The 23,630-nt window shown below is 41.2% G+C and overlaps 1 protein-coding gene across 1 annotated transcript in view; it reads right to left on the bottom strand.

Annotated features, from left to right (window-relative positions):
* The window catches only part of TWF2 (twinfilin actin binding protein 2), a 68,222-nt gene that overhangs the window by 23,528 nt on the left and 21,064 nt on the right, over positions 1–23,630 (bottom strand). Inside the window, exons 3-5 of the mRNA XM_034439474.3 lie at positions 7,140–7,318; positions 4,703–4,798; positions 407–511 (exon numbers count right to left, since the gene is read on the bottom strand). Of these exons, the coding sequence (XP_034295365.2) occupies positions 407–511; positions 4,703–4,798; positions 7,140–7,318 (380 nt within the window). The remainder of the gene's footprint in view (positions 1–406; positions 512–4,702; positions 4,799–7,139; positions 7,319–23,630) is intronic.

Raw genomic sequence — 23,630 nt, 5'->3', positions numbered from 1 at the left:
ACTATGCTCTGAATTGATCAAGGGTGGAAAAGCAAAGAAACAATCCCCCCCACCCTCCAAGAATCAATGAAACACCGAAGGAAAAGTGATAAGAAAAGAGATGGGCAGCATCAACCAGCATATTCCTCTACTTCAGAAGCCTTTCTCTCCCTTTTAAGCACCTTGAACTTCCCATTTTCCTAGCTGCAGTGCACAGCTCTTCCTTCCAAATGGAAAACGCGAACACTACTATGGCTATCTGACAGCTTCCAAAAACAAACTTTTATTCCTAATTGCACCTGAATAAAAATGCATGGCTTTTAAATGACACCGTAACAGTTTTACACACAAAGCACCAAGGGAAAATTTTAACATTGGAAAGAAAGAACTGTAGCATAATCAACAGCTCAGTAAACTTTCTTCTTACCTCATTGATGCGGATCTGCTGAAGCTCTTGTTCGGCTGCGGTCAGAGGAGCTGGAGCAGAGGAAGAAGACACATGCTTCTGGTAGCCACTGAGCGAGATGTCCTCCTATGGTCCAACAGAAAAGCAACCGCACAAAAAGCATGAAACTGGTTCAAAGTAGAACACAGGGTACATTCATAAAATGGCTGCCTTAATTGGTTGGGTTAGCCATAAAAGTGCGAACCAATGCAAACTGACAAAGTTGTTCTTTACAACCTACTCTAGCCTTGCAAAATGTTGTCTATTAAAGGAGTGTCAAACTCGCGTCGTCATGGCGGCATCACATGACGAATCGCGACTCCCTCCCCCCCTTTCGCTAATCCAGGCATAGGCATGGCCAGTGTGTGACGCATCCAGCCCGTGCGTTTGACACCCCTGGTCTATTATCTCAGCTTTTCTTTTTGTTTAAGGGGTGCAGGGAAGAGCTCCAAAAAAAAGGACTGAGCTGGAGCTCTATAATTTTTACTTTGTAAGAAAGTACTTGGGAGCTCTATGAGGACCAGGAAGCCTTCTCTGAAGGACAAATTATGCTTGAGGTTGGTGCTCTGTAACACATTAGTTTTCCCATTCATTTTTAAAAATTAAGATATTTTTAAATATTTTTTAAAAATCAGATGGAAGTAGGGAGGCTGGGGAATACTGAAGGAAAGCCATTGTAAGTCATGGGTACCACTTAGACTTGCATTATATAATGGTCAATGTGCCATGACACATTTCTCAATGGATCTTCTTAAATGAATCTCCACTTGCTGAGATCATCTGAGGTGATTGCCTACAGCTGCCTCAAGATTGTCTTTATCCACTCAGGGTTGGGCCTTGAAGCCGTCTAGACTAGAAGCTTTGGATGATCCAAAATTGGGAGGCCAAGTTGATTATGAGAAAAATGTGAAGAAATCATATCACAGTTGTGTTTATTGCACTGCACTGGTGTTAACTCGTTTCTGGACTAAATACAAATTGCTGGTCATTACTTTAAAATTCTCCATGGCAATAGAGATCTGAAAAAATACCACTTTCAAGCTATTCCTCCATACTTCTTGAGACTACCTGAGGTTCGCCTTCAGCATCCAGGGACTTGACTGATGGTGACACTAACATTTTAAAGATGAATTTTCAGGCCCTTCTCTATTGCTGCTCTACATCATTAAAATGCATTCCCCTTGGAGTTGAGCAGTCCAACAAATTTATTAGCTTTTCAAAAAATCTTCATAATGCATCTTTATGTCTTTTAACTGTTGATTAAATGTTCAGTTTATTAATTTTACTGGTTTTAGTAGGCTTTGATTTTACATTTGTTTTACACAGTACTGTAAGCCACCAAGAGACTTCACTGATCAAGAGTAGGGGTCACAAACCTTTCGGACCTGAGGGTCCACCAAATTCATAATTTCATAACCAATATGAATTTTTTAAAAAGATAAATAGTATTTAGTGCAATATAAAAAAAATGCAAATAATTTTTCTGTGGACCACCAAAATTTTCTCAAGGACCACCAGTGGTCTGCGGACCACCAGTTGGTGACTGCTGATCCAGAGGCCTATTAACTTCAGTAAATAAGCAATATAAAAAGAACTCTACTAGATGGTGGATCTAGGATAGCTGCTTGAGGATTTCACAAATCATATTGAATAACAGAGCTTTGCAGAGAGACATGAAAACATTTCACTGTATAATTTAATGTACTATCATTTGATGGACAACACTGCCCCCTTCTGGCACTTTCAAAAATGTTCCAGGTCTGTAAGCATTTTTGCTGGGTTTTCTGCACAATATGTAAAATGAGTTTAGCTAGTCAAATTTTATATTGGACAAAATACAAAGCATTTAGATAATCATTAACTCAATAGCCAGACTTGTGCCAATCCACAATATGAAACTCTCCCTTTCTTCTTATCATGTTATGACTGTATCATAACATGATACAGTCATAACATGTATCATACCTGACGAGGAGATGGGAGCAAGTCTTGAAGGCAACATCTGGGTTGACTTTGACCCTGTAACCACAGATGAAGTGGACAGGATTGTGGGTAGATTGGGGGCCTCCACATCTTTGTTGGACCCATGTCCCTCCTGGCTTGTTGCAGCAACCAGAGAGGTGACCGGAGACTGGATCCAGGCGATTGTCAACGCTTCATTGAGGGATGGGGTCTTCCCCGCCGCACTTAAGGAGGCGGTGGTTCGACCCCTTCTCAAGAAGCCTACCCTGGATCCAGCCACCCTGAATAACTTTCGTCCCGTCTCCAATCTTCGCTTTATAGCGAAGGTTGTTGAGTCTGTGGTGGCACACCAACTTCCACAATTCCTGGAGGAAACGGATTATCTAGACCGGTACCAATCGGGTTTCAGGCGTGGACACAGCACGGAAATGGCATTGGTCGCCCTGGTGAATGATCTCTGGCAGGCCCAGGATGAGGGTTATTCCTCTATCCTGGTCCTACTTGACCTCTCAGCGGCTTTTGATACCATCGACCATGATATCCTACTGCGACGACTTGGGGGGCTAGGGGTGGGGGGCACTGTTCTACAGTAGTTCTCCTCCTACCTCTCAGGCCGTACGCAATTTGTTTGGGCGGGGGGTCAGAGATCCTCCCTGAGGCCCCTCAGCTGTGGGGTGCCACAGGGGTCGGTTCTCTCCCCCTTGCTCTTTAACATCTACATGAAGCCGCTGGGTAGATCATTCGCAGTTTCGGAGTGAGATATCATCAGTATGCTGATGATACCCAGCTCTACATCTCCACCCTGGATCAATCCAGGGATGCCCTTTCTGTGATGTCTAAGTGCCTGGAGGCGGTGCGGGTCTCGATGGGTAGGAACAGGCTCAGACTCAACCCAAGACTGAGTGGCTGTGGATACCGGCATCTCATGGTCTAGTACCCCCATCACTCCAGATGTGGGGGGGAATTGCTTACTCCCTCTGAAAAGGTTCGCAATCTTGGCGTCCTCCTAGATTCCCGGCTGTCCTTCGTGGATCATCTGATGGCTGTGACAAGGGGGGCTTTTGCACAGGTTCGCCTGGTGCGCCAGTTGCGCCCTTTCCTAGATAGGGATGCCCTCCGTACAGTCACTCATGCTCTCGTTATCCTGCGTTTGGATTACTGCAATGCCCTCTACATGGGGCTGCCCTTGTGGTGCACCCTGAGGCTCCAGCTGGTACAGAATGCGGCCGCGCGGGTTGTTACGGGGGCTTCCCGCTACTCCCGTGTTACACCACTCCTGCGCGAGCTGCACTGGTTACCGGTGGTCCTTCAGATCCGCTTCAAGGTGCTGGTACTTACCTATAAAGCCCTCCATGGCACGGGCACGGGGTACTTGCAGGATCACCTCCTACTGGCCTCCCACCGCCCAGTGTGTTCACATAGGACTGCCCTCCTCCGGGTGCCTTCGGCCAGACAATGTCGGCTGATGGCGCCTAGGATGAGGGCGTTCTCTGTGGGCGCACTGACCCTCTGGAATGGGTTACCCACAGGGCTCTGGATGGCTCCCGATCTCCGCTCTTTCCGCGGTGACCTGAAGACATGGCTTTTCCAACAAATTGCCTGATCTGCTGGGAGTCTTAGTTTTAACTTCTTGGGGATTTTAATTGGATTATTTTAGTATTAATTTTATTGTTCCGTTGTTTTATCTTTGTGAGCTGCCTCGAGTTCTTCGGGAGAAGGGCGGCATGTAAGTATGAATAAACTAAACTAAACTAAACTGTATATGAATTTGGAGGAAAGAGACTAGAGCAGGGAAGGGCTTAATGCAATGCATGCATTCCAATTTCTACCTTCCAATTTAGTGAATTAGTATAGTCAGCAAAGCAATCTAAACTACTTCGGGACCAGGCTTCCTCTGAACTGAATGTTATAAACAAACAAAATAACAGAAAGGACAAAAGAAAAGCAGGTGAGAGACAAGCAATCTTCCACAGGATAGAAGTGCTCACCTCTGCTCTTATGGCACAAACAGATCACCTTGTGCACATCTTTATCTATCTTACGTCAATGTCTCAAGTCATGTACTCTAGTCCCTGCACTCATTTTATCAGGGTTCAAACTCAGCATATTCTGCAATTGTGAATATGGCAAAACAGAAGACACAGCACAAGTTCTTTTTTTTTTTTTTGTGCAGTCAGAATCCTTGCAATCTTAAAGCAAGCATTTCAAAATGAGTAGATGATAAATTCTAGTCTGGCTTTTAGAAGCAGGACTCCAAACTTCAACAGTTATGACTCTGATTGTTCTGATCTCAGTGGATATGACCAACTGCCATACCTTTAGTGTCCCAAAGAGTTCATCCTTAATGTGTCCTCCTCCAAACTCTTTCTTTACCGTTGCTCGGGTTGCTGCGTAGAGCATCTTGAGTCTAACCTTGTTGCACAGAGAGAAAGAGAAAAGAATATGAACTATAGGAAGACATTCATGGCTGCTAACCATCAGAAATCCAGTTCACAGTGGCTAAAAAGAAAAGAGTTGCAGGATTATTTACGGTTCTGAAACCCATCAGAAAGGACCTTTCATATTTGGAATTAGAGAGACTTTTAAAACCAATATTTATATCAAAATGAATTTGTTAGCTCCATCTTCCCCAGAAGCACCTTCTGAATGCGTTGTGCAACTCCCAGAATTCCCCAAGTAGCACGGCCATGCTGAAAATTCTGAGAGCTGAAATTCACACAACTAGAGGTCTTTTCCCCAAGACTGACAAAAGCTATAATCACAGATTGCTTAATCCATTATAACAAAACTAAACATTAACAACTCTTTGTGTCAAGGTTTGTCGTGCTCAATTTTGTCACGTACATCTTTAAGACTCAATACTAATACAAATGGAAGGGAAGTATTTTTTCTTTCACTCTGGACTTCATTAAATAAATAGGCATTCAAGTCAGCTCCTGATGACTTCATGGAAGATCCATGTAGTTTTCTTGGCAGTTTAACTTGTAACCTTGGGATTTCCTGGTGATCTCTCTCCAAGTACTAATGAGGCCTGATCGTCCTTGATTCAGAGATTAGAGAAACTTGATTACATGCTGCAACATACATGGGCAAACTTCATTATTTCTTATATAGAAGTAATCCAATTTGTTGGATGGACGGCATCATATTGTAGGCTTGTGAAACATGGGGCTGCATCAGTGGTGGGTTGCCCCCAGTTCGCACTGGTTCTATAGAACCAGTAGTAAAACCGGCGGGAGGCTCTGCCTACCAATCCCAACGTCATCAAAATGCTTCTGCTCATGCGCAGAAGAGTGCGTGAGCGCGAGCGAAGCAAGCACGCACGGCCCCATTGCGAACAGGTAGTCAAGATAAGTAGAACCCACCCCTGGGCTGCATGTGAACACCTCTCAGAAGTTACTGCTGATCCAGAATGTAGATTGACAATAATGGAAATATAGGACCCCTGCTATGTAAGCTGCACTGGTTACCAGCTGCCTTCAGATGCAATTCAAGCATAAAGCCTAGATACCAGTATTTGAGGAAGCAACTGTGTCCTGAAAAATCTGCTTTCCCTGTGCCCTCCAGTGGACTTGGCTTGCTTCAGGTCCCATCAATGTCACCTAGTGGGCCTTTTCTGTCACTGCACTTGCCTTTTGTAAAAATTATCTCCCGAAGATTTGCATGGCCTCCCCGCTTGCTCATCTTCAACTGTTCTCTAAAAACTGGCTCTTCTCCCAAGCCTTCAGTTAAGATGACTGCAATTGCCCCTTTACCCCCGATCTAGAAGAGTTGTTTGAAAAGTTATTGTTTTATGGATATTGTTTTTGTGGAGTTCTTTTAATTTTGTGGAGCCACCCATAGTTATTAGAAATTGGGTGCCCTTGAAATCCAATAAACAAATAATGTAGTCTTTACCAATTTAGTGACTTCTAGGTATTGTATGTTGGACTTTAATTTTCAGAATCAGCTAGTAAGATTGGGTAAAAACCAAGGGAGCCTCAATTCCCTCGACCGAAAACGGTCCTAGTGTCTCGGGCTGAAGCCCTTTCCGCTGATGCACCTCACAGAGCAAGTCTCAACAATTGTTTGTAAATTTTCTATAATTTGAGGAAAATCCAATTAGTCTAATTCGATTTTTTTTTTATTAGGAATAAAGGCCAGAATAGAGCAATGGCAGGGTGCATCTGAATAGGAGCAGATCAAATCAGAAAGCTGGGAAGCAGCAGCAGGAGGAGGAGCTTCTCAACTGTCTGACTCGATCTATAGGATCTGGTCGTTAATCCTCTCATGACCACTAGCCCTTCGCTCCCTTAGAACAGCTGTATCACATCAGAAACAATCTGCTTCAATCATCTGGGAGAAGTTCTGAGTTCCCAATGATCTGTTGAGCACCAAACTCTTCCATTTTGAAGGAGTCTGCGTTGAATGAGAAATACCTGATCCACATTTGTAACAACTGCTTCTAAACCAAGCAGCTTTGCATACACGTTTACCATGATCAAACTCTATGCTGACTAGAGATTATGAGAATCATGGACACCTGGAAAGTTCCTGGCTGGCAGTGAAGGAGCTATAGATTAAACAGATATAAGGCACCTGCAACCACCAACCATTAGCGGTTTTGGAGTGGAAAAGGGAAGTAGAGCAACCTCAATGCTTCTGAAGAGCACTTTGCATACGTTTTATTCTTCAGTTTACCAACTAAACTAACTAGCAAGAACCGGATGTTAGTAACCTGTATTCTGTGAATAGGAATAAGTTGAAAGCTTACAGGAGAGTTGTCAGGTGACCAGGAGATGAAAAGCCACTCATAGCCCTGTGCGTTTTGGGTATCCAGGCGATAAAGGATGTAGCATGGCTGCAGTTCATCTAGCAGAGGAAGCACAAAGGAATCGTAGTCCTTATCCCAGTGCCGAGATAGTTCCTTGGAGGCTCCAAGCACCAACTGCTCTGGAAGTCAAGATAAGGTGAGAGGAGAAAGAATGAGTAAGCATAGGAGACATTGCATTTGACACATCACTACCCTGTTTCCTCTAAAATAAGCCCAATCTGGTTTTTGAGCGCATGGCAATAAGGCCAAGCGCTTATTTCAGTGTTTAAAAAAATATAAGACAGGGTGCATCTGATCTTTATTTAGAATTAGGATGGGGAACCTAAAGCCATCCTCCCATCTGCCATAGACAATTTATTTAGTGGTGAAGGATGATGGGAGTCAACAATATTTATAGGGTAATAGATCTTCTCTCTTTATTCTGAGTAAAGGCTGGAGCGCTACAGACCCCAAGACAATGGGGAATAGTTCTTGTTTCTTGTTAGGGCTGTGAAAATCTGGGGTTTCCTTCCTTGTAGTAGCCTCCCAAATTTTGAAACACGTTTCCAGTAGAGAAATGTTAAACCCACTTTTCCTGCATTTCACAAGATAACCAGACTGAGTATTTATCTTGTGTATGCATGGATCAAAACAATCCAATCTTTTATGATGATCATAGGCAGCACTGTGTATGTTATTTTTTTACTGTTAGTGTTCTGATTAAGTTTTGATTCTTGCTTTGATGTTATTGCTCAAAGGCTTGACTGGTTGGGAACAGAGCAGGGCTTGTTAGTCAAACTTACTGCCAGTTTTCTTGGCATGAAACTTTAATGTGCATGTTAATGAAAAAAGAACGAGGTCGGCCAAGAGTACACCAGTTCAATGTACTTAACGAGGTAGACGTTAAGGGAATGAATATAAAACAATCTGTCATTGCTCTGCCAACAGCTTTAGCCCCAGAGTTCTGAGACTTCAATATTCAGATTACGATCTCATGAAAATATGGACTTTTCCCTATAGCTGCTAAGTTAACATGATGACACCATGCATGGCTTTTGCCTTAGAATAGATTCTGTCTCCGCTCTTGATAGAACCCAGCGGCTCTCTTCCTTAGTTGGTTCTTATATGTGTGATGAACAGTCTAAAGGACAAGAATGTCTATGGAGATTCTCAGTCATCCAGGTCTTAGTTGTCCCAAAGATGCTTTTTATTTTTTTTTTCAAGAGGCAACTGGACTTTCTGGTTTTTTTCTTTGAAGACGTTTCACTTCTCATCCAAGAAGCTTCTTCAGCTCAGAGCTGAAGAAGCTTCTTGAATGAGAAGCGAAACGTCTTCAAAGAAAAAATCAGAAAATCCAGTTGCCTCTTGAAAAAAAACAAAAAACACCTTTGGGATAAAGGATTAGAACTTGTGTCCTCCTCCTTCCCCAAATTGTATGACTGGAAGACTTGAGGGTTTCAAAATAAAGCCAACCCCCACCTCATCATTGTTTTGCTTTTTGGAGAACACGTATGCTTATTAGAGTTGTAGTGCTTCAAGAAGTACTTTGGACCATTAAAAAAAAAAGATGCAGCTCCTTTACGAGCAGATTCTAAGGAGCAGAACCATCCTTCTTTTGCATGAAAGATAAAATAAATAAATAAACTATTTAAGGAAGAAAAAAATTGTCATAATCTGGTAATCCCAATAGGCTACAAAAAAGTTTATCATTCTGGATCACATCTTAGCAAGAGAGCACACACAAAGGGATCACCACTAGAATGAACATTCATTTATTTATTTAATATGGCTACTCATCTCACAAAAGTTACTCTGGGCAGCATATATGAATTAAAACAATAGTTATAAACAACGACTCATGATGCCCAAGATAAAGAGTACATTTCAATCAGAAAAAAACTATATCAACAGCAGAGTTTGCCTGACCTTCTGGCTCAAAGAGCTACCATTAAAGCACAGAGCAGGAAGTTTCTGTGCTGGGACCTTGAAGGACCAGTTTTACCCAAGGATTGATTTTATCCAGCAGAATTATTTAATATAAGTAGGTTTAATATTATGTTTGAAGGGAAGGAGGGTATACCTGTTTCTACATTTCTATAGGAAGTATAGATACACCCAGCTGGGGTGTCCCATGGGATTATTCTGAAATAAAAACATTAGCTCTTAGTTTGAATATTTTAGCCATAATTCTGCCAGGAACCACTTGGCAACCGTTTTATGTGACTGAACAATATTTGTCTGTTGCATCATCTGTTTACAGTATTGCACAGTTTTCTAAGATGACAAGATTGAGCAACATGCTTTAGGAAGCACCGGATCTTATCATAACTCATTTTCCTATTTCTTCCTAATATACAGAAAATGAAAAGGAAGTCCAGAAGGTCAAAGAGCTTGCCAGAATAACTCCAACAGCAGTTTTTTTACTTGACTCGTGATGTATGGATGACTACTAGCCATTCTCAGGAATCTTGGTTCACCTTGGCCCTTTGACTCCTTTATTTATAGTAAAGCCTCTTGTTCCTTTTCTAAGCATTTCTAGCCTCCCAGAGTTTCACAAAGTAGAAAAATTGGGCATTACTGTGAGAACCTTTCCTCACTTTCATCTAACTGTAGTACCACCAGTGGTGGGTTGCTACCGGTTCGCACTGGATCGGGTAAACCTGTAGCGACGGCAGGAAGCTCCACCCACCCGCTACTACGCATGCGAACTGGTAGCGGCAGGATTTGGAACCTTGCCCTGGGTACCACCAGGACCTGATAACTTCATTTCCTGCCTCCCTCTGACTTCCAGTCCATACCTGAGGTTGCTTTAAATCAGTGTTTCTCCAACTTGGCAACTTTAAGATGTACAGACTATTCATTTTAAAAGTTGTTTAAAGTTAAAACACATTTTAAAGCATCCTTAGCATTAATATAGAGCAGGGCTGTGAAACAAACTCAAGGCCCGGGGGCTGGATCCGGCCCGCGGGGTGCTTAGATCGAGCCCACGGGGCCACCCTGGAAATAGCGAAGGACCGGCCCACAGTGCTTCTGACAGTGAAAACAGAGCTCGGGAGGGCCGGGTGCGGCTCGCTCGAGCTCCGTTTTCACTGGCAGAGGGTTGCAGGAGGCCATCCCAGCCAAAAACGGAGCTCGGGAGCCTGCTTTCGTTGGCAGAGCACTTGGGCCACCACAGCCCCCCTTGACATGAGTGACATCATGCTGGCCATGCCCACCCTGGCTCCCCAAGATCAAACACAACCCTGTTGCAGCCCTCAATGAAATCCAGTTTGACATCCCTGATATAGAGCTTTCCCTGCCTATTCCATTTCTCCCTCGTGGATTCAGTCTGACATGCTCCACTGACCATTTTGCTGGGATGCTGACAGGTGAGCCCTGGCAGCGGGATCTTCAGAGGGACTAGTGGGGTGCTAGTGAAAGCATGCCCCCTCCGTGTTCCTGGGCACCTTCTTCCAGGGCCATTCTAGTTAGGCACTGGGGGAGATGCACTAGCTCAAACCAGGCTCTCACTCTGTACCTGCTAGGTCAGGCTGAACAGCAGCTGACCAGCGGTGGCAACAACGTTTGCTCAACTCCATAAAGCTGTTCATTGCGTCACAGCGATCAAACATATATCCCTACAATATGAAAAGGATAAATCCGGGAAAGTTGCACCACATATCCAGAATGGAAAGGCTTGGTTTCAAGTCTCATCTGACAGTCACATTAGGAGCAACTTCATTGCGCTGTAGTGCAGGAATTCAAAAACAAATACCACCCTTGTTACTAAACAACCCAACGAACGTAATGACCCGGGGCAAACAAAAACAAAGCCATGATAATTCTATCTGCATACTTCATTTTTTTTCTCTTCCAACTAAGGCTATGAAGAGTTCAACTGGCAGTAAAAGTGCTTTAATCAAAATAGGGGGGGGAGGGAGAAACATGTTACACTTACAACGCTTCTAAAAACTATATTCAAGCTTTTCTCAAGGCTGTGTTAGAGATTTTTTCCCCTTCCATTTAAACATGTCCGATTGTTGGAGGGTGCCTGGATAAATCTCTCCAGTTTTCTTGGTAAGGTATTTTGGAAGTGGTTTGCTGTTGCCACCTTTCTAGGTTGAGAGAAAGTGACTAGCCCAAGGCTACCCAGCTGGTTTTGTGCTTAAAGCAGAACTAGAATTCACTGTCTCCCAGTTTCTAGCCTGATGCCTTAAACACTACACCAAACTGGCTTTCTGTGGTAGAGATATATAAACCTTTTTCGTGCACCTCTGTGGAAATCAGTTTTCCACATGAATGTATTACCATGAATCTATAGCATATTGCTTCCCAGTCTAATTTCTGCCAATTCGCCTAATTAGACCTCTGTGACCCTTTTTGTATAGAATAGAATAGTAGAATAACAGAGTTGGAAGGTACCTTGCAGGTCATCTAGTCCAACCCCCTGCTCAAGCAGGAGACCCCATACCATTTCTGACAGATGGCTGTCCAGTGATGAAGCTCCCACAACTTCTGAAGGCAAGCTGTTCCATGGGTTGATTGTTCTCAGCGTTAGAAAATTTCTCCTTATTTCTAGTTTGAATGTCTCCTTGATCAGTTTCCATCCATTATTCCTTTTCTGATCTTCAGGTGATTTGGAAAATAGGTTGACCCACCTCCTCTGTGACAGCCCCCCAAATACTGGAACACTGCTATCATGTTACCTCTGATCCTTTTCTTCATTAGACTAGCCATGCCCAGTTCCAGCAACCGTTCTTTATAAGTTTTAGCCTCCAGTCCCCTAATCAACTTCGTTGCACTTCTCTGCACTCTATTGTCTCAACATCTTTATAGATTCTAGATTCTATTTCCCACAAAGTATATTTCCAAATGTACAGACCTGGATCGGCATCAAACATTCAGAAAAATGCAAACAATAATTCAGCAAAAAGCAATTTCAGATATATAGTTTTCAAGTGAGGACTCGTCACCTAGGTTAATACATCATGTAAGACATCATTACTTTTACCCATGTTTAAAATAAGCCATAAAAATGTTAACTCCTAAATCATGACTTAGAAAGTGTAATAACATCTCACTAAATCACCTAAGAAATTATTGATGGCTTGAAATCCTCTCATCCTGAAAAGTAGCATTTGTTCTATAATGTTACTGTTTATTTGAGCTTATTAACCCCTTATTAGCCAATCCAATCAAGGTAGGATCTCTCCTTCCCTTCCCCCCCACACACACACTGACACACCCCTCTTATACATATTGTATATAAGCCCTATATCAATACCTATACCTACTTAGCTTGCACACCTACATTGGGCATGCCATGGGAGTTTGGGATGGACATAGCTTTATTATAAAAACTGGGTTTCCTATTAAGTGAACAGTGAAGTGCTTAGTCATTTATTCACTTTCATTATGGATTCTTCTTCCTTCATTATCTGGCAGCAATATTCAATAATCCCTGGTGTAGCCTAACTTTAGCTCACCTCCTTAGCCTAGCAACTTGTTATATTCTTTTCCTATGCCTTTTCTACCTTAGATGAGCAAGATAAAGATAAAACCACCTCTCTTTCCCTCTACTGCTTTTCTGTTATTTACGTCCATCTCCCAAACCTATTGTAACAACCTCTTTTGAAGGGATTCTTTGCCATCTTTTTCTTGGTAGTATCTTGGTAGCTGCTCCGGACATAATTCTCTCCATGATCTCTGCTGTTTTGGATCCCAGCTAAGAGCCTAATGGGAAAACTACTGTTTGATTGACACCCAACGGCAGTCATGGTTATTTTTACAATCTTTGCTTCTCCTATTATATTTGCTCTTTATTTGCTTCTTCTCTTGCCCTTTTCCTTCAGCCCCTCCTTTTCCTTTGTTCCTTTTTCTACCCAGCCATCCTTTGAATCTCAAGTGCTGACAAGTTTCTTCTTCAAGGTAGCCTCAGGTGCCTGCTTTAAAGGGTCTCTTCCCACACCTATATGCAAATCACGTCAGGTAATTTTTCTGTCTGAGGCCAGCTGGCCTCCCTTCCGGGAGTGGCGAAGACATGGAAGGAAGGAAGGAATAAATATGGAAAACACTAGGTGTACTGAACCACCCATATTAGAATATGAAGCAGGTGCCCTCTGAAGAGCCAGACATAGAACCCTAAGGGCATCTAGACTGCTTTACAATTGTGACATCTTGCTTTTCTGTTTTGCTAGCACACCTTTGGGGCAAATCCATAGATGACATTATCCTACCTTTGATGTGCAACTATTAATTATTAGACCTGAAGGAAACTGAATAATCACAGGAAGGCATCTAGGTAAGCTGCACTTCTTAGGTCTGAGCCCAACTAAATTCTCGGGGAGCCAGATTCCCACATTCAGATTCTCTTATAATCTCTCTCCTTCGTGTCTTTCCAGCAAAGAGTTAGTTATGTGGTCACACAACTCACAGAAAGAACACAATCTAAGGTGATCACAGAAATGTTTGAAACTATTCTTCACTAGAGTGCATTATTTACTGATGATACATTAGCTGTCACTTATGCCAGTTTAGGACTGGAAATCAGCAAGTAACATGTATTCCCAAACAAATAAAAGAATTACACTATAACACTGACAATGAAGTGTAAACTTTCTATGTAAGCTATTATGACTTTTTTTCCTAAGCAGCCGAGTCTTAACTTTCTGGCCTATTTCCATTAGCATTAAAGTAATAGCGGAATGAGTCAACAAAAGAAAACTATTTTATTTATCCAATTTCTACACCGCCTATCTTACTAAGTGACTCTGGACAGTTTACAAATATGGAGAAATCTCAAAACGATCAGTAAAAGAACAACTGCGCTCCAACACTAAAGGTCTGCAAATGTAAGATTTGTGCTTCTAAATCCAAATATTGTTTTCCAATCTTGCTGCTCAATGCAGCAAAATTTCAGAATGCACAAGTATAGCAAATGTGCAGGGAAGACTGTGTGTCAAAATGAGGCATTATGTAATATTGGATCCTTTGTGGTCTTCATCTCTTTAGAAAAACCTGGTTTAAGAAATTGCAAAAATAAGATTTTCTCTTATTTTCTGTTATTTGCACATGTTTATTCTACTCTACTTGATCAATTCTGTGCCTTTTTTAATAAATACTGCATTTGAACAGAGTTCTAATATATGTATGTATGTATGTATGTATGTATGTATGTATGTATGTATGTATGTATATAGTCCCGAGAAAATAAATATAGCTAAGAGGCAAAACCTTAAAACAAAAATGCTCAACATACTGCAACTACCCTGTAAAAACTTTAAAGCAGGGGAAACGGCACATTCTTTGATAATCCACTGCCAATGTCAACATATGAAAAGAGTTTGTGGGAGAATAGCAGTTCAAATATCTTCTTAGTGAGTCAAGAGTTTGCAATTTTTTTGGCAACAATTCAATCAAAAAGTCATTTTGTCTCCATTTAGTCTTCTTTCTACTGGGATATTATAGCCACAGAAACAAAATAAACACCTAGGTTCCAGCCACTAATACTGTTCCTAATATAAGCTATCATTTATTAGCTTCTCTTTATTGACCACTAATTGCTACTTGGTACCACTGTAAGTGCAGTTGGGTCTGTCCCAAGTCCTCCTCCTAACTTTATAGAACAGTTCATAAAGTTTCTTTGGCAGCTACATGGAAGTGGTTTGCCAGTGTCTTCCTTCCCCTTAAAGGTTTTCTTAGCCTATCCTGTAGGCCTGCAAATCCAAAGAGCTTCCCATCCAATCGGGCTCAACCTTACTTAGCTTTCAATTTCAAAACTCAAATTGCTCTTATCATTATCAGTTGAGAGAGGTGGTTGAGACCTGTGAAAAGCAGCAGCACAGACAGAAAAGTACTATAATTTAACATAGGTTTTGTTGCTTGCCCTTTTGATTTTAGTGTTATAATACAGCTTGCATGTGGGGAGGAAGTATGCTGCATTTATAACTTGTAAATCACTTCTATATACAAATGGTCCTTGTTTAGTGACTGCCTTGCTAAGCCACTGCTTGCAATTAGGAAAGGCATGGAAGAAATAATTTTGCAACCAGTCCTTACATTTGTAATTTCATAGGTTCCTAAAACAAAGGAAGCTGAAGTAAGATAATAAAATCAGGAAGTTTCATTTAGTGACTGCTTAACTTAATAACCAAGTTGCCAGTCTGAATTGTGTTTGCCAAACGAGGACTACTTGTAACTTAGTCTTGATTTAGCTCTACAAATGTTACCTTTTGGCATATGAATTAAGTAAATCCCCTGAAGAGGCATTGCCTGTGTTTCCTTACAGCTTCTCTCCAACTGACAAGGATGCGGTATGTTCAGCCCTCGTATCATTATATAAAATTTAAAGAGATGCCCATTCCATCCAGGTAAATGTGACCCATCACGGAATGACCTTAATCAGCAGAATGGTCCTATTTCCTATACATCCAAGAGACTTCTCAAATCAGGACAGGACAGATACTAGACAAAATCTCTAGTTTGTACACAGACTGTCCTGGGCTAGTAAAGTTTCTTTGATGTACAGTTCAGCCACTGATGATGTACATATATGGAACCTGTTTGTTCTTCCTATTTCTGGGATGCATCTTTGATTTCTTCAACTTGTTTATAGCCTTTTCCTTAAAGGTCTATAATCCATTTATTAACGGGGTGACCATGCTTAGCTTCCTTATGGGAACCAAGTAAAAGCAATTCATAAAGGCAAGAAAATCCTTCCCCTAAGGAATTTGCAGAGTCTCCTTCCTTACCTGGGAAGTCCTTCCTTATCCTCTGGAAGTCCACGTCTAACTTGCGATTGTTCCAGCTCCAGAGTGATGTGCTAAACTAAGGTTTATTGTTAAATGTAAACTGAGTAAAGCGAGCCTGTAGGGCAGATTTCAGAATCTCACAGGTCATATATAGAACTGTACAATGGAATACATTACTCTGACATATAACCAAACCAAAGCATTTATTCTCATTTTCAGATTTATCTGACCTCGCATTTTTGTTTTGGCCATACAACACAAGCTGTCACGGGTTCTTTTACATATACCCAGGCAGTGGTGAAATCCAATTTTTTTTACTACTGGTTCTTTGGGCGTGGCTTGGTGGGCATGGTGTGGCTTGGTGGGCATGGTTTGGTGGGCATGGCAGGAGAAGGATACTGCAAAATCTCCATTCCCTCTCCACTCCTGGGGGAAGAATATTGCATAATCTCCATTCCCACCCCACTCTGGGGCCAGCCAGAGGTGGTATTTGCCGGTTCTCTGAACTACTTAAAATTTCCACTACCGGTTCTCCGAACTGCTCAAAATTTCCACTACCGGTTTTCCAAAACCTGTCAGAACCTGCTGGATTTCACCCCTGTATCCAGGTTAGTGGGCTTCAAAACCCCACAAAGACAACACAACCCCCCCTGGCTTCCAGGCAATACATCCACAAGTACTCAAAGGCTAGTATTCACAATTTACTATACCACTCTTTCCCAATTCTATTACAACTCCTGTTCCTCCACTACTGTTCTCTCTACTGGAGAACAATAATTTTTTTATTTGCTTTAGGCTGTTCTAGTTTTCCACACAAATCACTTTCCCTCCCACACCAACACTTACAGCTATCTCTCTGCTCAACGTTTACAGCCACCAGTTGTTGGGTTGGCTAGGGAGAAGTCTTAAAGAGTTAGGGCACCCTTAGTCCGGATGTACTCTGTTCACAAAAGCCAAGAAATCAGCTGAAGCCATGTGTGTTATTAGTCAAGCGTATCTGGTAGAATGCTGTCTTACATGAACCATGCTGTTCAGCTGCCATTTTTCCAAGAGGAAAAATACTTAGTTTTGAATGTAAATGAACTCTTCCTTCCTGCATAGAAGAGAGCGTTCAAACCCTCTTCAAAATGAAAAAAGAGAACTGTGCAGAAAGCCTCATGTGCTGAATTTATAGGCCAGTAAGAGGTTAAGTAAATGAAGGCTAGATCCAAACTTGCTCCCTTCAACCAGACCAGATGAACAACAATAGTTGAATTAAAAAGAATCAGGAAACAGGACTGTTCAGCTAGGGAAGAAGTTCTTTCCACAGAGTTTGGAGTCTCTCTTTTATTATCACTCTAGATAACTTCTAGGGTCCTTATCTAGGGGGATTATATTTGTTACATGATTTTACAGCTCCTTTCAGAACCAGCACAACTCTCTCCTGACACTATTGTCACCATAAGATAGTCCTATAGCCCTAAGTACTGCCATTTCCCACTCCTTTCTCCTTTCAAACCCCTCCCCCCATTTCTCACCGTTCAAGCATTCTGAGGAATGGAGAGCAGCCAACTCCATCTAAGTCCTGAGCCAAGTCCTTGAAATCAATGATGACTCTGGTGACTCATTACAGGCTACAGATTACAGTTACCTCTTGCTTAATTTGGTAGAAGTCTTTGCAATCTTTTGAGCCATAGATAAACTTTGTTTCTGTACCCATAGACACACCTTAACCTTGAGGCTTACAGAAGAGGAAATATTTTTTTTTCCAAAACAAGGTGAAAAACTAATATTATTGAAATCATGGAGGGGAAAAAAAGAAACTTCAAACGATCCAATTATAAATTGCAATGATGAAGGGACTCTGATATAACTGCCAACATCAGTTTTTCAAACTATATCACAGATATTCTATACCGAGATGCAAAATTAAGTCCAATTTCAGTAATGTGGTTCTTCTCCCTTCCAGTCAGCTCCACATACCCCCTCCCCCACCAAAAAGCTAAATATTTTTCTAACACCTACACTACAATATACTGGCTATCAAGTGAACCAACAGAGTGGGATTAATTGTAGAACAAATGTCCAGAGGTCTTAGTTTATCTTACATTTTCTATCTGTGATGATGGTCAAGCATTAAGTAACTACACATGAAATATCCATATTTCGGCCACTTATGGATTATTCTTAGAGATGTCCAGGCATTCATTACTTAGCTTCCCTCTAAGAACAAATGGGGTTCTATTAAGAAATAGCAGACCACCCATCTTCCGCAAACATTAGATCTGGGACAACTATTCCTATAAAACCATTTTGCTTCTATGATTGTGAGAAAATGTTAGAGGCTGCGTAAAGCTTTGGAAGAGAGCGCACTGGCCCTCAGGATAAACCTATCGTCTCCCTGCAGATTCCAGATAATATGTCTCAACATTTAGAGAAAGCTTGTTTTATTGCTTGGCTGACCATGTCTGGGAACTCTGAAAACTTGCAAGCTCCCCACTTTTCAACAAAGGCACCTACAGATGGTGCTCTTTGCAGGCAATATTATTTTAATCTCAATTATTTAGATGCACCTGATATTTGACCTTTTCCAATTTCTATGTTTTTTTTAAAATTCAATTTTACTGTACTTTCTTTTTAAAAATCTGAAAATTTTCTTCAGAAGCAAGTAATTATAACTTGAGGACAAGAATCTCTCTAAAACAAAAGAAATACTTTGGACAAATGACAACTTTAATTAAACTTTAAAAAAATAAAAAAGGAAACCGTTTATGTAACATAGCTTTGTCTTGCCAATTTTTGCTCTTGTTTAGAAGAGATGCTTCTGAGGGCACGTTTACCCAATTAACAATCTGCTGTCAGAAGAAGGTATGTATAACCAATTTCTTTACTCAGAACTCTGCTATATACTGTATGTCTTGTCTTATGGAATTCAGGGCAGAATAGGCTAGAACAGTGGTCCCCAACCTTTTTATCGCCGCGGCCCGCTGAGCGCGCGCAGGGGTGGGGGCACGGCCCAGGAGCTTTTGCGCACAGCCCATTGCGCACGGCCCAGGAGCCTTTGCGCTGCAGCGTTCATGTCCCCCGGCCGCTGTGCGGCCCGGTGCCAGGTACTCCACGGCCCGGCACCGGTCCGCAGACCGGGGGTTGGGGACCACTGGGCTAGAATATGCATAGGCAGTTGAATGGGATACTCTGTTCTAGCTGGCAGAGTGCTGCAGGAGGCCGTCCAGTTCAAAAACAGGGTGCAGGGGGCCACAAGCGCCCCCCCCCCGTTTTGGCTACCAGATGCACTATGGGTTGATCCTTTGCTACTTCCAGGCCGGTCCCACGGGCCAGATTTAAGCACCTCACAGGCCAGATCTGGCCCACAGGCCTTGAGTTTGACATCCCTGATCTAGTGGATAAACAGTATACAAATGCTGTTAACCAAGGCACTTCAGCTCTTTACTTAGCATTTGGCACTTGGTGCTCACTGTATTTCTGTGGTAAAAGATAGCAATGAACTATAGCCCTACATCTCTGGAAGACTGTCAGAAAAAGATACTAACAGGAGAACCACTGCATTCTCACTGAATACAATCTCACTGAACTGTGATTGCATTTAACTTTTTTCCTGACAATTTCCCTTGCTGAAAATATTGTTTTGAAGATTCCTCTCACAATTGGTATTTCCTTGAGGAAATGGTATGTTATACATCATCAGATGCAATGAATGAAAGTGAACAAGTTAGCATATTTTTTTTAAAAAAACAAAGGGATGGACAGACTTTGAAGACAATACTCGAAGATCTACCTCTCTTATCAAGACAAGACATTTAAGGCAAGGGTTCTGTCTCTCCCTCTCTTCCTCACAAACACTGTTTTAAAAACCCAATTTAGCCAACTGGAAGCTGGGAAAATATTATAACCCACCTACCCCTTAATAGCTACTAAAAGTACATTCCACAGAAATAATTTTCCTGGAGCAGTTCTCATTACTGATACAATTGCCAGGAACTGCTGAAATGGCTTTGAATTCCTTGAACGCTCTCTGTGAGCCAAGGATAGGAAATCACTTTGAACCTGTTGCTGTGCTGTACAGGAGTCAGCTGTCTTATTTTTAATGCCCGTCAGATGGATTTTTGATGTTTCTCAGAGCCAGGAGTTGTTCTGTAGAATTCTTTCTACCCAATCAAAAAAACAACCAAAGCAGAGACCGAGAAACATTTAAATTCTTAAGTGGCTTAGTGATGATTTGGAAATGGATAGTAAACTGATGATGGCAAAGAGAAAGCTTCTGATATGTCATGGCTTTGATTAAAACAAAGGCAAAATTGAAAACTTTTCTATCCTTATAAGTATGCTATAAAAATAAATGCCCATTGGATGGGATGTACTGTAGCTTTACACTAAAAGATGGCAGTTTTCATCAACAGCAAAGGATGAAAGAATATCTCCCAAACATCAAAATAACACATAGGGAAGTAAAGGGGTGCTCTGGGTCAGGGATCTCCAACCTTGGTAACTTTAAGACTGGAGGACTTCAACTCCCAGAATACTGGGAGTTGAAGTCCACCAGGCTTAAAGTTACCAAGATTGGAGATCCCTGCACAAGTGAGAGACCCCCCATGCTTTTATTTCAGTACATGCACGAACCCTCCTCTCACAGCAGCCAAACACACACAAGACATGGAATCATATGCACAAGTCACACTGATAGATCATCACACAATTAACTTGGAGCCTACGTTCATTCCACATGGGAAAAGTTGTTTGAAACTCCTCTTCTCCTTTGAAAGTTAGCATGATGCAAAAAATCAGCCCCAGAGAACATGATAATTGCTGCATATATTTTCAAGGCAACTACAAAGTTAAGAGGTACTTTTCTTAAAGCCATTATAATAATTCATGTTAAAAGTAGCATTTGTCTTATAATAGCAACAGCAGATTCCTTAAACTATTCCCAGTCTGTTCAATTATAACAACCAGGCAATTTTCTTAAACAACTTTTTTAGTCACCTTCCTTCCATATTATTAAGAATCTCTAAAACAGAGTTCTTGATTTATGTGTCTGTCCTCCTTAAAAACGGTAAAGATCCCCCTCAAGTCAAAATTGACTTTTGGTGATATAAGTTTTCTTGGTATTGCCGTTTGACATTGCCTTCTTCTGGATTTTTTTCAACATCCTAATTTCACCTAAGGATTTCCAGGCAGTTGTTATATAAATTCTAACCCAGGTTAGCTTCTGAGGTCAGCCTAAATTGGCTATGGCTAGGACTTCCTGAGGCCTGTCCTCTCTTCCATTATCTCAGTATTTGTCCTCTATCTCCGTTGACCCTTGTACTATCTGTTCGCCAAATATAGATATTAGAAAGAGTCATGATTTAAATTCCTTTTACGTCAGTACCTCTCAAGTTTTAGACTGGCACATTACAGAGATATAAATACCTCATCCACTGATGATTAAGAAAGCTTCCTTGGTTGCATTCATAGAATGCATCTACTCATTCTAAATAGCTAACAACCACATCAGCGACATAAAACGGAAGGGAAGGTCATGTTCCACCTGAGCTTCAGATAAGATCTAAACCTTCCAAAGAGTATGCAACTGAAGCACTGCCTAGATTGTCCCTATTTAGTAGTGGATGAAAGTTCTCCTGTACTCTTTGAAAAATCATGTCCCATGAAGGAATGTGAGACTTTGCCTATTTTTTAGAGGGCTGGTAAGCTAAGTGGAGAAAGATCTAAAACACTTCCACTTTGAATAAACTGCCAAATTGCCATCATTCCTAAGCCAATGGGGAAACTCAAAGAGGTTTACAGTTAAGGGTGGAAAAGAAACTGGGGACTGATTTAATCTGTCTTTCTTGAATACATAATTACCTTTTGATATCATGCCTTAAAATATGGTATTAGGGAAGGGTATACAAACACTAAGGACATTAATTAAAGCAACATACAAAAATACATATTAAAGTAACTTACAATAGTATATTGCAGTTCTATAGGTAGAACTGCATACAGTGACATGTATATTGGAAATAACCTAAAAAATATAAGGATTTGTCTCCCAATAAACTGCCAAATAGTGTGTAAATGTAACATAATTTAATTTAAAAATAGGGCGGGGGGGAGGGAGAAGCATGAATCCAATGGATGTGTCTGTGTATATAGAGGGACAAATCAAAAGGATAATTATAGAGTACAGGTAATCTTTGACTTACAACCATTTGTTTAGCGACCATTCAAAATTACAACGGTGCCGTATGAAGGGTCTTACAACCTTTACCTTAAGTTAGAGCTGTTGCACTGCTCCTCTGGTTACATAAATAACGTTCAGGTGCTTGGTGTGGGACCAGTGAAGCAGGTACCTCAGGGGGTGGAGACCCAGGCAGCTCTTGTGTAAGCTAGGGAAGTGTTGCAGTACAGCCTGCACCAGGCCTCCCAACTCCAAGCACCCTGTGCTCTGCTTAATGACTGCAATGGGGAGAGCCAAGATGGTGATCATTAAATGAGGCAATAACCTGGGCACCTTGCTTAATGATCACCATGACTTACAACCATAATTCTGGGTTTAATTGTTGTCATAAGTCAAGGACTACCTATAGTGAAATTTACATAGGAATCTAATGAGAGTGACATAATGTCCAAGCAATTTAAATAATAAGAGTTCTAGAGTGCACAGATCTAGACTTCTACTTGAAAAAATATTAGGATCGCCTATAGTCACGAATAAATGTTTATCTTCCTGACTCATTATCTATCCACTGCAACAGAATAAACACATCAGGGCAGAGTGGAAGGTGAACATTTGAAAGATGATATGGGGATGGCATTCCGTCAGGATGTAACTGATCTCCAGTAAACAAGAATATAAACAATTTGGAAAAACAAGAGTCTAGTTCTCATGGGAAAAAAATTATGTTTGGATTTTTGAAATTGGGAGGAGCTGTAACATGAATAGAGGTACAACTTTTTCCTAAACATAAAATGAACAAGTGTTTTTCAGCCGTAGCAACTTAAGAGTTTGGCTCCCTAGAATGCTGGCTAGGGAAATCTGGGAACTGTAGTCCATCCCCCTTAAAGTTGCCAAGGTTGAGAAACACAGCCCTTACTTTTCTCCCCTACATGATTACATCTGGTTTGATAACCCAATATTAAAGAGCCAACATTCAAAGCATAATAGCTATTACCGGATAATCATTTTAGACAGATCAGTGGTTTTTCCACACTATATGGGTTCTCTTTGTTCAGTGGGGCCCAGCTCAGAGATGGGCCATTTTCTTTCCATTTTAACTTTGAGCCCAAGACAGGAGATACAGGTGACATAACCAGTAACTTCAGAAGATTACCAGAGTAAGCAGGGCCTAGTTCTGGGGTTATGAGGAACTGAAGTGAGTTTTAAGGAGTGAAAGGTGTGTTATCACCTTTGCAGAATTATGATCTCAACTAGGGGAAACCCTAAACATTCAGAATTTGAAGATTTTTTTTAAAAAATTATTTTTATTGATTTTAGAACAACACAACATACAAAACACAAATACGTTTCTTTTTACATATCAGTTTCGTTCTCTTTCTACTATATACATTCCCCATTTTTCCTATCCTTTATTATCATTATCTTTATCATCCCTTTATTTTTAATTTTCTTCATTTACAATATTTTACACATTTGTCATCTTCTTCTCTCCATCGTTTATTCACATTTACTTTCCCTAATCTCGAGCCAATCATACCACTTATTCCATACTTGATAATATTC

The sequence above is a fragment of the Pantherophis guttatus genome, chromosome 2 (genome assembly GCF_059756535.1).
Source record: "Pantherophis guttatus breed Tessera chromosome 2, ASM5975653v1, whole genome shotgun sequence".
In the NCBI taxonomy this organism is placed as follows: Eukaryota; Metazoa; Chordata; class Lepidosauria; order Squamata; family Colubridae; genus Pantherophis; species Pantherophis guttatus.
The sequence above is the reverse complement of the archived record's forward strand: the minus strand, read 5'-3'. Positions and strand labels throughout refer to the sequence as shown.